The 19,628-nt window shown below is 44.3% G+C and overlaps 1 protein-coding gene and 1 pseudogene across 3 annotated transcripts in view; one reads left to right on the forward strand and one right to left on the reverse strand.

Moving 5' to 3' along the window:
* Positions 1–591: 591 nt before the first annotated feature.
* C1H9orf85 (chromosome 1 C9orf85 homolog) overlaps positions 592–19,628 on the reverse strand; it is a 100,219-nt gene continuing 81,182 nt past the window's right edge. For all 3 annotated transcript variants that reach the window (XM_029612505.1, XM_029612485.1, XM_029612495.1), the window contains one exon: positions 592–1,023. In XM_029612505.1, the coding sequence (XP_029468365.1) occupies positions 807–1,023 (217 nt within the window). In that variant the 3' untranslated portion in view covers positions 592–806. The remainder of the gene's footprint in view (positions 1,024–19,628) is intronic.
* On the forward strand, positions 10,442–11,352 carry LOC115097033 (annotated as a pseudogene).

Here is a 19,628-nt window from a genome sequence, read left to right on the forward strand (position 1 = left end):
GCATTTTGGTGTAAGGAAATCAGTCTGTTTGAGAAATCATATCTATGCAAATATAATATAGTTTATGGACATTCACTGGTGGTTCATTACCACCTTGCCCAACTTAAATTTCAGGACTTCTACACAATGACTAGGCATCATGAAAGCACTAAATACATTAGATAGTGTGATTGAAATAGATATCCTACCAATTCCAATTCAATGTACGGTTAGAATGCAGTAATTCCTTCCAAAACAAAAAGAAGGAATAGGGAGTTGGTTATGGGATCTGCTGTGTATTTGAGTGTGAGAATGTACAAGTGCTAAAGAGAGAATACACATATGTCTGAGAATTCAGGGGTCAAGAGGGGGAAGAAAGGGAAGCAAGAGGTGGTATGGAAGAAAGGAAGAATAGGACCAGACCTGGGCGAGAAATATATTCTCCTGATCCTGAATTCTCTCCCCATTTCCCAAGCCACCCAGACCTTAAAACCACCCTCCCTCTCTCCCACAGATCCTGGATCCTGATCCCTCAATTGCAGACCCTTCCTATACTGATGCCTATCCTTCGCCCCCTCTTCAAAATGTAAAATAAATTATACAGACACAAACAAAATTGGAAAATTACTTTATAACATAAAATAAATGTTACATTTAATATGCAAAAGATGTTAATTTATGCCAATATGCTGCACAATTGTCACACAACTTTTTAACTTTTGCTGCAGGATCTAGCCCTTAGTTGCCACAAAAACTGTAGGCTGTACACATTGTAAATGGAAGCGTAATCTTGATCAGCTTTGTATAAAAGATGTTGGAACTGGGAATCATACTACCTCAGACACTACAGTCCTTTCTTTCAAGTCTTTCTGTTTCGAAGGCTGATGAGTTAGATTCACTTCTTTAGGTTTTCCTTCAGTGAAGTCTACATTGTCTTCATCGCTGTCATTGAAATCCAGTTCTTCATCAACCTCCTGATCACCTCCCCATGTCTTTTCACTATTTAGATTAGATTCATCACCCATCTCTGGTCCTTTACCAAACCTTCAAAAGAATAACAGCATCACCATTATCACCAACATTAATCTCCTTCCCCTGAAAAGAAATATTGAAATTAATTTTTAAAAATTATTTAATTTGTCCTCTGGACTAAGAAATGAAAGTCAAACAAGCGGCAAATGATATATTTTCATTGGAATACCTACTACATTTGTGACTAATTTTCAAAAGCTATACTCGCTTCATCAGGTCAGCACACATTTGACAAGGATGATGTGGCCAATATATATACGTAAATTACAGGTTGAAAAACATTCATGTTTATTTTCAAAAGCTGCAAAGAGTTGTAAGGTAAAAGGATGGGAGTGATGTGTTTAGAGGGAAGTGAGAAAGCAGAGTTGCTTACCTGTAACAGGTGTTCTCCTAGGACAGCAGGATGATAGTCATCACGTATGGGTGACATCATCAGATGGAGCCCGGCACGGAAACCTTCTGTCAAATTTTCTAGAACTTTGGCTGGCACACTGAGCCTGGCCAGCATGCCACTATCCGTGCAGTCACGTGGGATCCCCCCTTCAGTCATGTTACAGAGAATTACAAAAATAAAATAAACTTAAATGAAACCCAACTCTGTAGGGTGGTGGGCGGGTTTCGTGAGGACAACCATCCTGCTGTCCTAGGAGAACACCTATTACAGGTAAGCAACTCTGTTTTCTCCTAGGACAAGTAGGATGGTAGTCCTCACATATGGGTGAATACCTAGCTGCAGGCTGTTTCTGAACGGAGCGGACCAACAGACACCAAACAGGTGCCAATGGGCACAACAACCTAGGTGTTGTTGGTAATGGAGGAAGATAGCCTGAACCCGAAAAACAGGGCCCTAAGCGGAAGAGTTGGGTTTAGATCCGAAAAAGGTTATGGCAGACAGACTGGCTGAAGCTACTATCCTGGCGGCCATCTCTGTCCAAGCAATAGTGAGCTGCGAACGTATGGAGAGAACGCCACATGGCAGCTCTGCAGATCTCCGTCATGGGGACTATTTGCAAGTTAGCCACTGAAGTTACCATGGACCGGATAGAGTGAGCCTTAACGTGGCCCTCAAGCTGCAATCCCGCTGGCATATAGCAAAACGAGATGCAGTCTGCTAGCCAGGTAGACAGGGTGTGCTTGGCCACAGCAACTCCCATTCTGTCATTATCAAACGAGATGAAAAGCTGTGCGGACTGTCTTTGGTCCTCTTACAATCCAAAGTATGCAAGGCCCATTCGCTTGAGTGCAAATGAGGTCTCAGGAAGAAGATAGGCAGGACAACAGACTGGTTCAGATGGAAGTCTGATACCACCTTAGGCAAGAACTTAGGGTGAGTACGGAGAACCACCCTATTGTGAAAGAACTTCGTATAAGGTAGGTACATCACCAATGCTTGAAGTTCGCTGACCCGACGCGCTGAGGTGACTGCAACCAACAATATGACCTTCCAGGTCAGAAATTTCAGGTCACACATGCGCATAGGCTCAAAGGGATCCTACATGAGGTGAGCCAAGACTATATTAAGGTCCCAGGACACAGGCGGAGGGCGCAGAGGGGGCTTCAACTGAAGCAGACCACACATGAACCAGCCAACCAAGGGTTGCACTGAGATGGGCGTACCATTCACCCGTGATGATATGCCTCAGTGGTGCTGAGTTGCACTCTGACTGAGTTGGTCTTTAAACCAGCTTTTGACAGGTGCAACAAATAGCCCAAGAGCTTTAACGGTGGAGCAGGTAAATGAATCCAACCGGTGCTGCTCACACCAAACGGCAAACCTCTTCCACTTCAGGCTGTACAACTTTCTAGTTGAAGGCTTCCTGGAGGCAACCAGAACCTGGGATACATCGTCAGACAGAGATAGGGGCTGCAAGACTAGCCTTTCAACATACAGGCCGTCAGAGACAATGCCCTGAGATTTGGATGGTGCATCCTTCCCTGGTCCTGCGTGACTAGGGTCAGGGAGGTGCCCAGACTGATCAGGTTCCAGACTTGCAGGAGTGGGAACCAAACCTGCTGTGGCCACAGGGGGTTATGAGGATCATGGTTCCCTGTCCTGCCAGAGCTTCAGGAGCGTCTTCATCACCAGCAGGAGCGGAGGATACACATACAGAAGTTCCCTGCCCCAGTTACATGCAAAGGTGTCTGAGGATGTTTTGCCGTCCTCCTGGTAGAACAAAAAGACTCCACCTTGTTGTTGCAGGGGGAGGCAACAAATCCACGTCTTCCAAAGATGGAAAACCATGTTTGCTACCGTTGGGTCCAGAGACCACTCATGGGGCCGAAAAGCTCGACTGAGCTAGTCTGCCACTACATTCTCCATCCCCATCAGGTAGACAGCTCAAAGTAACATCTTCTTAGAGTGGGCCCAAGATCAAATTTGAACCGCCTTCTGGCACAGGAGGAATGACCCCATACCTCCCTGTTTGTTGATGTACCACATCGCTACCTGATTGTTGGTCTGGATGATGACGCCCAAAGACTGTAACGGATCGCTTGAAATTCCAGGAAGTTGATTTGGCACCGAGTTTCCTGAGCCAACCACAGACCCTGGGTGCGGAACCTTTCCACGTGGGCATCCCACCCAAGTGTGGACGCAGTGGTGGTGAGGACAACTTGAAAGGAGGGGGATTGAAAATAACAACCTGGTCCAGATTGGCTAGGTCCTCCCATCAGGACAAGGAAATCTGGAGCAGCACAGTGACATATATACACACACTGAGGTCCTGGGAGGCTTTCTGCCACTGGAACCATAGGGTCCACTGCGCCCTGTGCATATGTAAGCGAGCAAAGGGAATGACATGGACCGTGACTGCCATGTGACCCAGAAGGCGGAGCATAAGATGGGCAGTGACTCTCTGGCTCCGATGCACCAAGCTCACCAAGATGAGTGCTCGGTCGCGAGGGAGATAGACCTTGCCCTCCGCCATGTCCAGGTGGGCACCGATTAAATCCAGGCGCAGGGATGCCGTCAGATGGGATTTCAGGTAGTTGATGACAAACCCGAGAGCTCCAAAACCTAAATGGTTAAGCACAGAGACCGAAGTGTCCCTGTTGGGAGCTGCTCATGATTAACCAGTTGTCTAAATAAGGAAACACCTTTTATTTATTTATTTATTTTAGTTTTTTCTAGACCGGCATTCGTGAGGATTTCACATCATGCCGGTTTACAATGAACAGTGGAGTGATAAAAGGAACAATGAACGAAATAAATAATAGGTGTTAAACATAAAATAGTTACAGTTACAATAAAACAGGGATAAGTGTAACTGGGAGCAAGAGGAAACATTAAAGGAACTTTAACATAGTATATAACCGAGTTACATTGACCGGGGTACCTTACAAGAATTATGTGTTTTACAATGAATTGTTCATTTGGAGTAATTGCAGTTTTTTATAAGACGGTAGTGGACACCTGTGCCCCTAGACAGCGCAGGTGCGCTGCAACTGGTGCTAGACATTTCGTGAAGACGGGTGGTGCCGAGGTGAGGCCAAACAGCAGAACCATGTATTGAAAATGCCTGGAGCCCACCAGGAAGCGGATATATCTTCAGTGACTGCAGGACATCTCGATGTGTGCATATGCATCCTTGAGATTGAGGGAGCAAAGCCAGTCTCCTCCCTGCAAGAAAGGGATCAGAGTGTCAAGAGAGACCATCTTGAACTTCTCTCGTTTGAGAAAACAATCCAGAGCTCTTGGGTCTAGGATGGGATGGAGTTCCTCCGTCCTCTTGGGGATCAGAAAACATCGGGAGTAAAACCCTGTCCCCTGCTGGCTTGACTGCCCTGGCATGAATGAGGTCGGAGAGCTTAAACATGATTTCCTGATGGGGAGTCTGACCCCAAGAGAGGCACGAGGGAGCATCCCCGGGTGCACTCAAGAAGTTTAAACAATATCCTTGGCAAATGATGGACAGAACCCACCGATCCAACACGATCGCTAACCAGCGATCCAGAAAGAGGCACAGGCTCCCTACTGGTGGATCTGGCGCCAAGGGCATAGTGACTGGATTTATGCTCCCTCTCCGCCAGTCAAAACCCCGTAGCAGGCCTTGGCTGAGGCACTGGCTGGGGTCTAGGCTTCTGCGGCTGCTTGGAGCGACCTCTAGAGGGTACTGCCGAAAGTGCCCACAGGAAACCTTTAGGTTAGAACCATTTCCTCTGATGGTAAAAAGACCTACGAGCCCCTTGCCTCGCCGACATTCTGGCTGAGGAGGGGAGGACCGAGGTGTTAGCCGAAAGATGATGGAGGGTCTCATGATGTTTCTTTAGCTGAGCCAGAGCATCCTGGACCTTATCCCCAAAACATTTATCCCTTATATAGGGGAGGTCTGCAAGTTTCTCCTGGACCTCTGGCCAGAGATCTGAGGCTCTGAGTCAGGCCGTTCTGTGGGCTCCGATGCCCACTGTGGCCACATGGGCTGACGTTTCAAAAATGTCGTACGTGGAGCACACCTCATGCTTACCACACTTGAAGCCCTGCTGGACGAGCGCTAGCAACGCATCCTGCTGCTGTTGAGGGAGGTGTTCCATCAATTCCTGAACCTTTTTCCAGAGGTTCCAGGAATATTGGGCCATATATAACTGGTAGGAGGCAATACGGGCTATTAACACTGCCCCCTGGAACACCTTCCTAGCCAGTGTGTCCCATTCCCTATGGTTCTAACCTAGAGGCACGGACGCGTGGGTTCGGTTCCGCTTTGCCTGTTTGATGGCGGATTCCACTACTACCGACTGGAGTTAGCAATCTGTTATGGTTTAGCGGTGTTTGGGTGGATTCTTGGGTACTGTGGCAGATGAACACGCCCACGGGGAGGAGCCCCTTGGGGAGCCCCAGTACTGGGCTAGACTCAGGACGCCCAAACACAGAGTTAGATCTTTATTATACAGCAGATGTGTACCACCAGAGGTGGCAGTAGTGAGGTGATCCAGAGGTAGCAGTACAGGGACCCTCAGCAGAGGGAACCCATCTCACCAAGTTAGTATAGGGAGATCCAGGAGAAGGTTTCCCAGTACAGCAGAGCTGTAGATGAGATAGACTGAGAATTAGATTACTCACTAGATGGTAGTTGAAAGGTTGGCAATTCCACCAGGCTGAAGTAGATGGTAACAGGCACCGAGGCAGGAAGAGCATGCCCTCGAGGAGCGAGTACCTGATCCCAGTAAGGCACCTGAAATAAAGCAGAGGGCCCCGAGGAGCGGGTACCCAGGTTAGAGAATACCCCAAAGGCAGAGAGAGAGAGCTTCCAGCGGCAGTACGGAAGCAGCAGAGTAGCTTAGACCGGACGAATCCAATCCTTGCTAATTCAGTGAGCTAGCAAACAAGTACAGGCTAAATACCCGGATGGCGTGACGTCACTTGAGGGGGACGCCCCCAAGATTCGCACCATAGCTGGAATAAAGAAGTGGGTAGCACACGTGCGCGCACCCTGGTAGGCCCTTGGGAGGAACATGGTGGGAGGCAATGCCATAGCCGTTCCGGGGACGCCAGAGAGGGTGGCTTGCAGACACGGCGGTAGCCATCTTCCCAAGGTAAGCGGGAGGAGCCGAGAAAAAGATGAGACATAAGAGGCGAAGCCGTCTGACTCCGATGGATGCAACAAGGTCAGGACCTCAGGAGGAGACCTCCTCCGCTCTTCTGGAGAAGACGGATCCGAGAGGAGACCCGGAGGGTCTCCTCTCGGATGCAGTGTCATCCCCCCAGAGGTCATACGGGGCTTCAACCTCACTGTAGTCCACAGGGGATGGAGCCCTAGGTGCTCGGCCTTCATCCAGAGACATGGGCACTGGTGCTGGCCCATGCAAAGCTGAATGGGAAGCAGCAGGCCCCGGTGTCCCCGCTGGTCTTGGAGCAACCGGTGATGAGCACCAGTCAGGGGAAGCATCGGTGCCCCGCCTGGCATTGATGGCTTCCTGGGAACTGGCACCAACTGAGTTGGTAATACACCAATGAAGACACTGAGCTGTTTCAGCAGTGGCTCCAGCAGGGTAAGTACCCTGATCTGAGCTATTGGTGCCACCGGTTGGATGTCGTGCAATGCCCACTGCACCGTCAGCTGGACTCTCCGTTCTAGCTCTTCCTCGAATAGTTATCGATGCCAAAACCAACTAGGAGGCAGGAGGGGTGGCCAGATCTTCCTTGGATCTCTGAGGTGGATCAGTGACTGGCACCAGGACTAGAAGAGACCGTTGCAGACCCCTAGCATCAATGGAGGTTGGCAGTCCTCGATGAGGGGTCTCTATGGGGGCATTATTGCTTCAGTTGGCACCTTCCCGAGCCCGGCACTGTGCATCGAAGCTGACCGGTGCCGATGCTTCCTCTGTCTTTCCCTAGTGCCAAGGTTGATGACGACAAACCTGACATTCTCGAACTGGAAGAAACCGACAGAGGACTGTCCCCAGCAATCCTATCCGCTGATGGCAATGATGGAACCGATGACCAAGCCGATGTCAATGGCTCGGTGTCCATCGGTGCAGCTCCAAGGTCCTTCCTTGACCCAAAGAGATTTTCCATCTTGTTGAATCGAGCGCGACATCCTTTGGGGGTCATCTGGCAGTGAGGTGGCAACCCCAGATGTAATGCGATGCCCCCAGGCAGAGGACACACTCCTTATGGGCGTCCGTGATGGACATGGTCCTCGGGCATTGGGGGCACCAATGAAAACCTGATGAGGCCATAATCAACGAAGAAAAGAAGGGGGAAAAATGAGGGACAGTGGTGGTGAGCGAGACGCTGGCGGGCACCAGGGCACTGCTACCACGAGGAAGGACTGAAGTGAAAAGAAACTTACCGAACTACCCGAAAATCCTAACTGACGAGATTAAGGGGAACCACCTGGCATCAAGGAGACACGTGCGAACATCAAAAAATTCAACAAAAGAGTTTTCCAAAGCAATTTCAATAAGAAAAGCCACGAGCTCTTCACCGCAATGCAAACAGCTTCGCGGAAAAAAGAGACTGAAGAGGGACCCCATGTAGACGCGTGGTTTCGGGCATGCTAGAATGCTTAGTGTGCACAGTCAAAGTTCTGGAAACTATGATATAAGTTTTCTGTGCCGGGCTTTATCCATCTGATGATATCACCCTGCTTTTCCTAGGAGAACAAAAGCTCCAATGCATTATCTGGCAGTGGATAAAGCTTAGCCATAGCCTTGTCAACATTTAATCCATATTCTGAGGTATCTTATTTCTTAAACACAAGAGTCTTCACTATCCTATGGAAGGGAAATGCCTTAGCAGACCCCCAAAACCCTTCCATTATGTGATCCTCCCCTTCAAGATCGGATTCTGCCACAGACTCCTTTATTCCTAGCTCTGCCAAAACCTGAAGAGATGCATCACCTTGGGGGTCATCCCTCTTCGCTACTGGGATTACCCCCTCCTCTCCTCCCCATCCAGTAGGAGATCATTTACAGCACTCTCTCCATATTCTCTTCTGAAGCTCTTGAGTCCAGCTCCAAGTCCTGTTTGGGTCCTATTTACTTTTTTTTTTTTTATGGTATCACAGACATCCCCCCTCCCCCAAAGGCCTCCAGGGACTCTTTGCAAGGGGAGACTTTTTACACATGCTGTCTTTCTGCCTAAATAGGCCTTATACAGAAGAAAAACAAAGTCTGTAGAAAAGAATTCCTCAGAGTCAGAATCCCCTTCATAAACCCCCTAGGCCCCCTTTGTCACTCCTGCAATAGGAGACAACTGTGGAGGATTAACTTCCCTCTTCCCCACGAGCCCCTGTACCACGGGAGATGAGGATAACATGGCTGCAGTTCCCGTGCTATCCAGCTTTCCCGCACTTACTGACGCCACACTCCAGGGCAGTGGCTACTTTGCGGTTGGCTTCTTTTCTTCAGGGGCAGGAGTAGGGACTGCTGACATGCCCTTATCGCTGTTCATGCATGCCCTACACAACCCTGAGGCTTGCACCTTAGCCTTTTGTTTCTGCAGGCCAGGCACTGATTCCCACACTGAGTGGGAATGTTCATTATAGGGGTTGGGCCAAAATCCACCCAAAAGTAGCAAACACTGGCAGGTCTCCAACCCCCTTATCTTGACTGCAACAGTGATAATACTGATCCTCAGATAACAGAACTGGAATTTGGTGTAAAAGCGTCTTGCCTAGGAAGCTCCAGGGAGTTCTCGACCTGGAATCTAATCAGTTCTGCATACCAAGGTCATTTTGGACAATCCACAGCCACCAAGATGATAAGCTCTGATTCCATGTGTTACTCTTCCTACCAGCAGCCATGGGGGATGGGGGGGGGGGGGACATATAGGAGATCATGAACTAGCTCATCCTCCCTGTTCTCTCCTTTGACTAAAGAAACATGCCATCTTGTTGTTCCTTAGAATTGCCACAAGATCCACAAGAGGCTTGCCTTACCTTTGGACAATCAACACAAATTCAGTTATTTCCAGTTACCACTCTGTGGTGGGCTAACGTGCCAATCCAGATAGTTCGCCTGTACATTTTCCGCTCCCATAATGACCGCTGCCAGCCTTTCTGCACATATGGGCAAAAACCCTACTTTCATGGTTGCCTGAAAAATCCTGGTGCCTCCTGTAGTGGGTGGAAGGATGGGGGTTTTTGCCTTGTAGTATGGATCACACAAATACACTAAGAAAATGATGACACCTGACTATGGCTTTCATGAAAATATGAAAAGCTGAGGATCCAAGATGGCCGCATGCTAAAGCGAGGTGCTCTGACTCCTTCCTCGCCCTTTTAGTTTTTTCTGCCAAGAATCAAAAATTTCTTACCTCGAATATGGGCAAGAGGAAAGGCAGGGCCAGAGTGTTCTCCAAAGCCTTGGTGGGAACTTCTCTTCAGGGCCCGATGGATCAGAATGTCGTGTGGAGCCAGGAGTCCTTGTCAAGCTCCGTGAATGCGTCCTTGGGCGGTCAGCTGAGAGGTGCTCCTTCGTTGACGACCCCGGACTTGGATTCATCTTTCTCTCCGGAGCCGGGTTGGGTGCCTCCTCAACCTGCCCCGCCCCCCGCAGGTGCTGCTGACGTGTTCAGTGTGTTCCCAACGCACCCCGATGATGGTGATCAGCTGGTAGTTTCAGCCTCGGGTGGAGCCAGTTTGGAGGCACCTGAGGGAGCTGGTCGCCGGCTCAGTAAGGGAGCAGAACTTTCTTTGGCTATTTCTCTATATCTTCAACAGCTGGGTTTTGTGCAGTGGCAATTGCTAACCTGTATAATCAGGTTTCACACCTTGTCTCTCAATATCGTGATTTTTCAAACACTTTCAAAGCTTCTCAATCCCAAATATCAGAAATAAAATCTAAAGTTGAATTATTGGAGTCCAAGGAGACAATGATACAGAAGTCAGTTGATACTAGGCAGAATGCAAGGCCTTTTCCCAGGTGCTGCGGCGTCCCGATGTTGGTGCTGAGATTTCCCTGTCTTAGCCGAGGCAGGACAAACGTCAGCCCAATGGGGTTTGTGAAAGTTGTGAAGAACAAGGCTAACTTCAAAAGGTACCAGGTGAAATTCCGACGAAGAAGAGAGGGGAAAACTGATTACTATGCCCGCAAACGTCTGGTGATTCAAGATAAGAACAAGTACAACACTCCTAAGTACAGGATGATTGTACGTATTACCAATAGGGACATCATCTGCCAGACTGCCTATGCCTGAATTGAAGGGGACATGATTGTCTGTGCAGCCTGTTCACATGAGCTGCCTAAGTACGGTATGAAGGTTGGACTGACAAACTATGCTGCAGCATATTGCACCAGTCTGCTGCTGGCCCGCAGGCTTCTGAACAAGTTTGGACTGGACAAAGTCTACGAAGGGCAGGTTGAAGTAACTGGAGATGAATATAACGTAGAAAGCATTGATGGTCAGCCTAGTGCCTTTTCTTGCTATCTGGATGCAGGCCTTGCGAGAACTACCACTGGAAACAAAGTGTTTGGAGCCCTAAAAGGAGCAGTCGATGGTGGTCTGTCTATTCCTCACAGTACTAAACGTTTCCCTGGCTACGACTCTGAAAGCAAAGAATTCAATTCCGAAGTTCACCGCAAGCACATTCTAGGACAGAATGTTGCAGAATGCATGCACTATCTGATGGAGGAAGATGAAGACATATACAAAAAGCAGTTCTCGCAGTACATTAAAAACAGTGTCACACCAGACATGATGGAGGATATGTATAAAAATGCTCATGCTGCTATAAGAGAGAACCTGCACATGAAAATAAACTCAAGAAAGAAGTAAAAACAAAGAGGTCGAACCGCCCCAAATTCTCATTGGCCCAGAGAAAGGCCCGTGTTGCCTAGAAGAAGACAAGCTTCTTGAGAGCACAGGGAAGTGCTGCAGATAACTAAGACTGCTTCTGTTCTTTTCTACCAAGATTTAAAAAAAAAAAAAAAAAATCATCAAATAAATATATTAAACATAAAAAAAAAAAATACATTCAGACAACATTCAACATAGATTCAAACAACATCAAACAAGGCATTGATCTGTGCAGTCTGGGTAAACAAGCATCGGGGGTAACTTGCTTGATGTGGCGGTTACTACCCTTAACCATTAAGCCTTATGCTCACCTTTGATGCAACTCCAACATTACTCTCTGCATCAATGGCAGGGGATGGCAGGAAACTTAAATCAAACAGTTTCCAACAAGGGCCCTGAAATTGGTGGTTGGTGAAACAGATACGTATGGGAAAATAAGTGTGGGAGCTTGCTGGGCAGACTGGATGGGCCGATTGGTCTTTTTCTGCAGTCATTTCTATGTTTCTATGTATGTTATCTCGGTTGGACATTTGTATCTACAAAATAAAATGGAGAACTTGGAAAATATTATACGACGCTGTAATCTTAGAATTCTAAACTTTCCAAGAAAAAGATTTACTACTCCGGTTGAGATGCTGCGCAGATATTTCGTGGAAGTATTATCCATCAGAGAAAATTTACTTCCACCTATTTCAAAAGCTTATTATCTGCCAAATGTAAAGGTTTCTAATTTGAATAATGCACCTATAGATGCAGTTTTCACTGATTTGTCTCATTTATCCTCTTTTCTTGAGAATTCTAACGAAGAAGGTATTACCTTTTCTACCTTAATTGTTACCTTTGTCTTGGACTCAGACCGGGACTTTGTATTGAAAATGTTTTTCTGCAAAAGGGATGTATTATTTCTAGGAACTAAGATACACATGTTTCCTGATGTGTCTAAGGTTACACAGGCTAAGATAAAACATTTCCTATTAATGCGTCTTGCTGTTATTAACTTGAGTGCTTCTGTTTGGTTATATTTTCCTTGTACGTGTGTCATTAAACATGATGGGGTCAAATATGTTTTCTTTGACCCCTCCCAACTTAATATTTTTCTAAATGATAAAGTTAGACAAGTTCCGACTATCCTTACATCCAGCCCATAGTCATTGTTATCCTATGCAATTTTGAGGGCTCTAGACTATTGTGTTTGTGGCCTTTTTCTTCAGTCTTATAATAATTGATCTTTCTTCTCATAATTTCTATTGGTACTCTCCCCAAATTGTGGTCTGACAGGGTAGTATTGAGATTTCATATGTCTGTGGAAGGTATTTTCCTAAATTGTTTGATCTCTATACACCATTTCTTGTCAAGTTGTTTAAACTTGTTAAATTGATTTAAAATGATAAAGATTTAAAAAAAAATATGAAAACCTATATTTTCTGTATAATATATGCACAAACAGACTCTTATAAGAATGCCTGGATCACAAAACAGGTTATATATCAGCACAATAAGCAAGGGTTAATATCTTTACCCAAATAATAGGGAAAATTATATACAATGGCCTAGCAAAAGCTATCACTTTCCTGAAAAAGCAAGCCTTCCAAAACCAAAAATTATCCCTTACGATAGTGTGAATTATTTCAGACCTTTGTCGCTGAATATTTTTCTTCTTTTGCCATTTGAAGGGCATGAATCTTAATGCTCGAGTGAGTCACAATGTAGCCATTCTATCTGCATTCCACTGCCCAGTCATTCAAATCCTTTTCCATTCCTTCAAAAGGCACAGTTCTGGAAGATGGCCGCCTCAGAGGACGCGCTGAAGGAGTTCTCTCCTCGACTAGAATTTCCTGGTGTTATTTCCTGGATAATCTGGTTGGTTTTGCACGATGCCACACACAAAACGCAAAGCAAAATTAAAAAATAATATACCTGGTAAAGAAGAGGGCACTCTACAAACCAAAATCGAGAGCTTCTTTGAATCTACCCCGAAGACGCCGGAAGCGAGGGTCGCTGAGAGAGGGAATCAGGAGCTTAGATCCCTCTCTATGACCAAGAGGATCTTGCTAAGCCCAGGGGCCTCTGAGACGCCATTCTCCGCCTCGAGGTCAGACCAGGGTTGAGGCGGATTAAATATCGCAAACCCCGAGTTGGAGGAGGAGGGAGACGCCATCCCCAGAGTCAGATGGAGGAAACGGAGAAAGTGCGAATGAGGGAGATGAGAGAACTCTGGCAGGAGGAACTACATCTCTACTCGGGCCCCCAAATGCTGAACCGGCACGAGAAATCAAAGAGAGCAGCACACTTCAAGAACCAGCAGTTTTAATACCAGGTACTGGGTTTTCCTTGCAAAAGCCTCCAAAAGTAACTCTAGACATGCTTTGGAACGCTTTAGTCTCAATAGAGTCGGCAAAATCCACACTAACGCAGGCATTTCTGGAGTCTTATAAAAGGGGATTAAATATTGAAAAGACTGTGAATTTACAGCAAGAGAAAATAGAGAAAATGGAAGTAAAAGTAACATCATTGGAAAATATTCAAATTAGTTTGATTAAATCAGAAAGCATTGCTGAGAAAAATTTTGAGAACATTGAGAATTCTCTTCAATACTTGAACCTTCGGGTTGTTAATTTCCCAGTAATTAAGAAAATGTCACCGGTGGATATATTTAAAACCTACATGTTGGAATGTTGAAAGATTCCTAAAGAGATAACATCAGTGATTACTAAAGCATTTTATGTGCCTAGTAAGGCTATGGTTTCTTCAGGAGCAGAAATGCAGGAACAACAGTCGATGAATATTTCAGAATTGTTGGAGATGTTGTCACAAACAGAAATACAAACAAGAGGAACGTTACTAGTTTCATTTGCATTTGAATATGATAGGAACTTAGTATTGAAATTCTTTTTTAAAAATAGAATGGTTCAATATTACAGGCAACAAGTCTGGATTTATCTAGACATAGTTCACTCCACACAAGAGTGTAGGAAGAAGTTCCTAATAATGAGACCAGAAGTGATAAATCGTGGGGCTAGCATGTTACTAAGATATCCATGGAAATGTTTATTAAAATTTCAAGAAGAAAAATATATATTTCTATAACCGGAACAACTAAGGGGCTTCTTAGATGGGAAGGGTTGAATTGTGATGCTAGGAATGTTTAAGGGGAAGGTATCGTATGAGATGGTGTATTCCTTTTTAATTTGTTTGATAATATGAGCTCCTTTACTTTTATACATCTTTGGCTCCATATTCCCTTAAAAAATTAGAGATCAGGCTTGTTAGTGAAGTTATGTTTATGTATTGCATGTAGAGAAATGTTCGTAGGTCTCTATAAATTATGCCTAGTGTGGAACTTGAACTTCTATTATTGCAGCTGATTTTCATTCTGTGGTGCAGGCACTAATCTTGCTATTGTTAGATTACTGTAACTGTCTGTACATTGGCTTACCAAAGCTGGCCTTGAGAGCTCTTCAGATTTTGCAAAACACCGCAGCAAGACTGATTTCAGGCCACTCAATAAGGAAGCATGTCACTATTGTAGTAAAAGACCTACACTGATTACAGATTATATCTAGAGTCTAGTATAAAGCCTTGATTTTGGTCCATAACTTATTGGCATTGGACTCCTTTCCTTGTGTGAATGCCCTTCTTCATCTCTACAATACATCTCTCATCTTAAGATCTTTGTAGAGAGGTCTACTCGATATACCGTTAGTTTGTCAGGCACAATTTGCTGACACACGCAAACGTGCCTTTTTTATGGCCTCTGAGCTCTGGAATTCTATCCCATGAGTTGTAGCTAATGAATTGCACAAAGACATTCAAGGTGATGCTGAAAACCTATCTTTTCAGGCTAGCATTTGATTAAGTGCTGAACTGTGAACGTTTCTGTTTATTTTCTTTTATGGTCTTTTTGTCCTTTGTTTTGTTATTTTGATTGACTTATCATATGTATGTTTAACTTTTCACTTCCTAGGGCCATAGTATTGGTGGTATACAAATATAAATAAGTAAATAAAATAAAATCAAGCAAATGCTTCCATAAAATAGTGTGATTTCAGGAACACGCAATAAATAGGCCTGCGTTAGTGTGGATTTCGCCGACTCTATTGAGACTAAAGCGTTCCAAAGCATGTCTAGAGTTACTTTTGGAGGCTTTTGCAGGAAAACACAGTACCTGGTATTAAAACTGGTGGTTCTTGAAGTGTGCTACTCTCTTTGATTTCTCGTGCCGGTTCAGCAGAGTAGGACCCATGTAAGACCCTAAATTAGGGGCACAAGGACCACAGTCTGAGAGACAAAGACCAAGACTAGGATCAAGACTGAGACCATGACAAGGACCAAGACTGGGACCAAGCTCTGGCAAGGTGCACACAATAAAGCCAGACTATATCTAAATCCAACTGGAACAGCATGGCTGCCTGCATGATACACAGGCTACTTGGCTTCTATGGCCAAGTCCCAAAGCAAAGAATGTCAAGCAGCATTGTCTGAATTATCAAGAAGGTTCCTCACCCAGTAAAAATGTTGCTAGCTGTAATTTATGGGTTTGACAGTTGCTTGGTTTTGACTGATTGTCCATATTACTACCCTTATCGTAAAGCTTGGGGGTAACTGCAAGGAGCAGCAGATACTACCCTTGCGAGAAACAAGGCGGTAACCTGCATGGAGTGGCAGATACTGCCATAAGAATCTTGCAGGGCAGATTGGATGGGTCATCGGGTCCTTTTCTTCTGTCATTACTATGTTACTATATATGTAAAACTAGGAGGACTAAACAGAATGTCTAGGCAGCAGGCCAAAGAACTGGAAGGACTAAGCCGGCAGTCCAAAAGGCCTACTGAATGCTCAACAGGTCTTGACAAGAGACAGCACATGCAAGTGTATCTGTGTACATTCTTTGTGAATATCTTGAAAACCCATTCAGCTAGGGGTCCCAAGGACAAGTTCAGAAACCACTGAATTAGAAGAAAGAGGAAGACTAAGGGCCCAGCAGCCTTTTTGTTTCTCAGCTCCCACTCAATTCTTGTTCAGTTACTTTTTTAAAGAACTGTTCTAGATAATCTTGTAGGTTCTGCTGCCTTTCTGCCATAAAATTATTCTTCCTATTCACAGCAAATCTTTCTTCAAAGAGATGATGAAAGTGTCATTTCACAGAATATCAGGCAGTTTCAAATGCTTTCAAACTGCTAGAACAGGCTTGTCCAACCTCTTCACACGTGGGGACATGTCGCAAATTTTTTTCTCAGTCAGAGGAGGTAGAGAGCAGTTTTCACAAAGATATTAATACCACAAAAACTGTGCATGTTTGTAAACAAACATCAAATAAGAGTAATTTATTAGTTTACTTTTTTGTTACTATACTGAACACTGTTTCAGATATATCTAGAGTTATTTCTCTCTCTCTCTATATATATATAAGATGTGATTCGGCCGAACCTTTTGGTTCGGCCTTTGTTATCGGCCTGCTGCAGGAAATTTCGTTTTCCCGCAGTTCGGGCCGATTTTTTTCGGCTGCCCCGAATTTCGGGGTTAATGCGCTCTCACATTTCAATGTTTTTCGGGGTGGCCTAATTTGTTCTGGACGAATGCACATCCCTAATATATATATTCTTTTTTTGCTACAATAGAATCTTATTATATTTTGTTCCCTCATTAATAGGAATATATTTTTCTTGTTTGTTTTCATTCTATGTAGGCAAAAGACGCCGAGAGATACAGCTGTTCAAAGGAACGAGTTAGAGCTATTGGGCTTGTTGCAGGCTTCGGGAGGATGCTGCTCAGCTTTTTAAGTTTGGGAAAGTGAAATGTTGTACCGTTACATAGGCGAGCAGTGAGCCCTTCAAAGAAATTTGCAAGTGGTATAAGAAGCTTTGAGGCTGTCAAGAGTCTTTTACATTTACATAACTTGCGATAGAGATTTGATTTTGTCCCTCACAAGCAAGCAGGCTTGTTTAAGAGTTGGTATCTGCGATGTATGAAGTGTATGAAGTGTTCTGGTCAAGTTGATTATTCCCCTGAGGAAGCTATTTCGGTGAAACAAGGGCCTTGTTGGGATTTTACCATCTTATAGAAGAAGAACACCAATTTCAAAATTTGGCAATGAAAATATTAATATTATATTGGGACATCTCCTCCACCTTCAAATAAGAACATCTATTTTATGTTCTGTTGGTTAAGAAACATTACTATAGTTATTAGTTAAGAGGGGTAATGTATTGGGAACAGTACTATTGTATTAATGATGCATATTAGCTTTACAGCTTGATAGTTACAGAACAATATGATAATGGGATGTTTCCACTGCCTTAAAGTAGAATACTAGTTTCAGATTAATAATATTGTATGTATTTTGGAAGGAGGAGACTGTTTACAAGTTTAAATTGAGAGTGTAACTGATAAAGTGTGGGTTATGAATGTGGTATGTATGGGGATGAAAGAGATGAGTTAGTTATACATTATTATAATAAAGAGTAGGTGATTTTAGGTGAAATGTTATCATTTTTGTAATTAAGAGGATATTGATAAATATAATGTACACTGAATAGAGTGATTTGATAACATTGTAAATTGGTTTGAAACTGTTTTGATACCATTTTTTGTAATAAAGAATTTTTTGTGATAAGTGGTTTTCTCCTAAAATAATTATAATGTTTTTTGAATATATTAACTGCTTGTAGCCCACTCTAGTTAAAGTGTCTTGTGGTATAATAATTAAGCACTGGTTCATTCATATATATATTGCCTGATTTGTTTTCTATATCTATAGATACATATAATACTCAAACATGCACAGTATCCTAGATTCCTAGCCTGAAAGTCTCTTGCCAACCAATCATCTCTTGAACTGGTTGCCAAGCACCAGGCAACCACACTACCAGCCAGCAACTCAAGGACCCAGTTTTTGTTTTCTTTCAAACTACTGAAAGGAACAAACAAAGATAAAGAGACAGGATACCCCATGCCAGACAGAAGTGGTGAGAGACACACACGCTACACCTAGATACAGAGAGAGAAGTTTCATAACACATACACCCAAACCACCCCACACCAAGACAGACACATTACACCACAACAGACAAACTTCACCATACACAAACACTCTGCTAGTTGACAAATTAGAAACTAAACTTTAGTTCAGCTCCACTCCATTACTACATCACTAACTTTTCAGTATTCCCCATTTGTGCACCAAATTATTTTAGATATAAGACATTAAATCCAAAGTCAACGACAAACCTTTTCTGTTGGAAAAAATCAGCAGAACCAGGAGTCATGATTTAAAATTCTAGGGAGGAAGACTCAGAACCAATGTAAGGAAGTATTTCTTCACAGAGAGGATGGAATGCCCTTCCGGAGGAAGTGGTGAAGACCAAAACTGTGAAGGATTTCAAAGGGGCATGGGATAAACACTGTGGATCCATAAAGCCTAGAGGATCATAAAGCCTAGAGGATGGGAATGAAGAGGCATAGGGGTGGCTTGCGGGAATGACGGCTACTACCTGGTGATTAATACCCTTATTCAATAAATGTTCACACGGTTAATGCGACTTCAACACTGCTCTATGCTTCAACGGCAAGAGAAAATGTGGAAAAGAGGATTTGCATTCAGGCAACAACTAACAAGGCTGCACAGTCTAGGTAAACAAATAAGTATCGGAGTAGCTTGCTTGTTGCTGCAGTTACTACCCTGAACCAATTAAGCCCGATACTTCACTTGGAATGTATATCCAGCGTAGCTCATTGTTTCAATGGCAGGGGGGAAATGAAGAAATAGGATTTACATTCAAACAACCAACACGGACTGATTTGCACAGTCTGGTTAAACAAATAAACGTGGGAGTAGCTTGTTTGTTGAGGCGGTTACTACCCTAAACCAATCAATCCTGATACTTCACCTTGAATGCATATCCAGCGTGGCTCTCTGCCTCAGCGGCAGGATGAGAATGAGAAAAAGAGGATTTACATCCAGACATCTAACAAGGCATTGATCTGAGCAGTATGAGTATACAAACATCGGGGTAACTTATCGATACGAAGGTTACTACCCTCAAACATTAAGCCTTATACTTCACTTGATGCAGCTCCAACACTGCTCTCTGCATCAATGGCAGGGGTGGAAGGAAATTGGAATCAAAAAGTTACCAATAAGGGCCCTGAAGGAAATTGGAATCAAAAGGTTACCAATAAGGGCCCTGAAGGAAATTGGAATCAAAAAGTTACCAATAAGGGCCCTGAACTCAGTGGTCAGGGTAACAGAAAGGTATGGGAAAATAAGTGTGAGAGCTTGCTGGGCAGACTGGATGGGCCTGTTGGTCTTCTTCTGCTGTCATTTCTATGTTTCTATGTTAAAGAATTGCTCTTTTTCATTATCTTTAACACCAATTCATAA

Source organism: Rhinatrema bivittatum, chromosome 1 (assembly GCF_901001135.1).
Source record: "Rhinatrema bivittatum chromosome 1, aRhiBiv1.1, whole genome shotgun sequence".
Lineage (NCBI taxonomy): Eukaryota > Metazoa > Chordata > Amphibia > Gymnophiona > Rhinatrematidae > Rhinatrema > Rhinatrema bivittatum.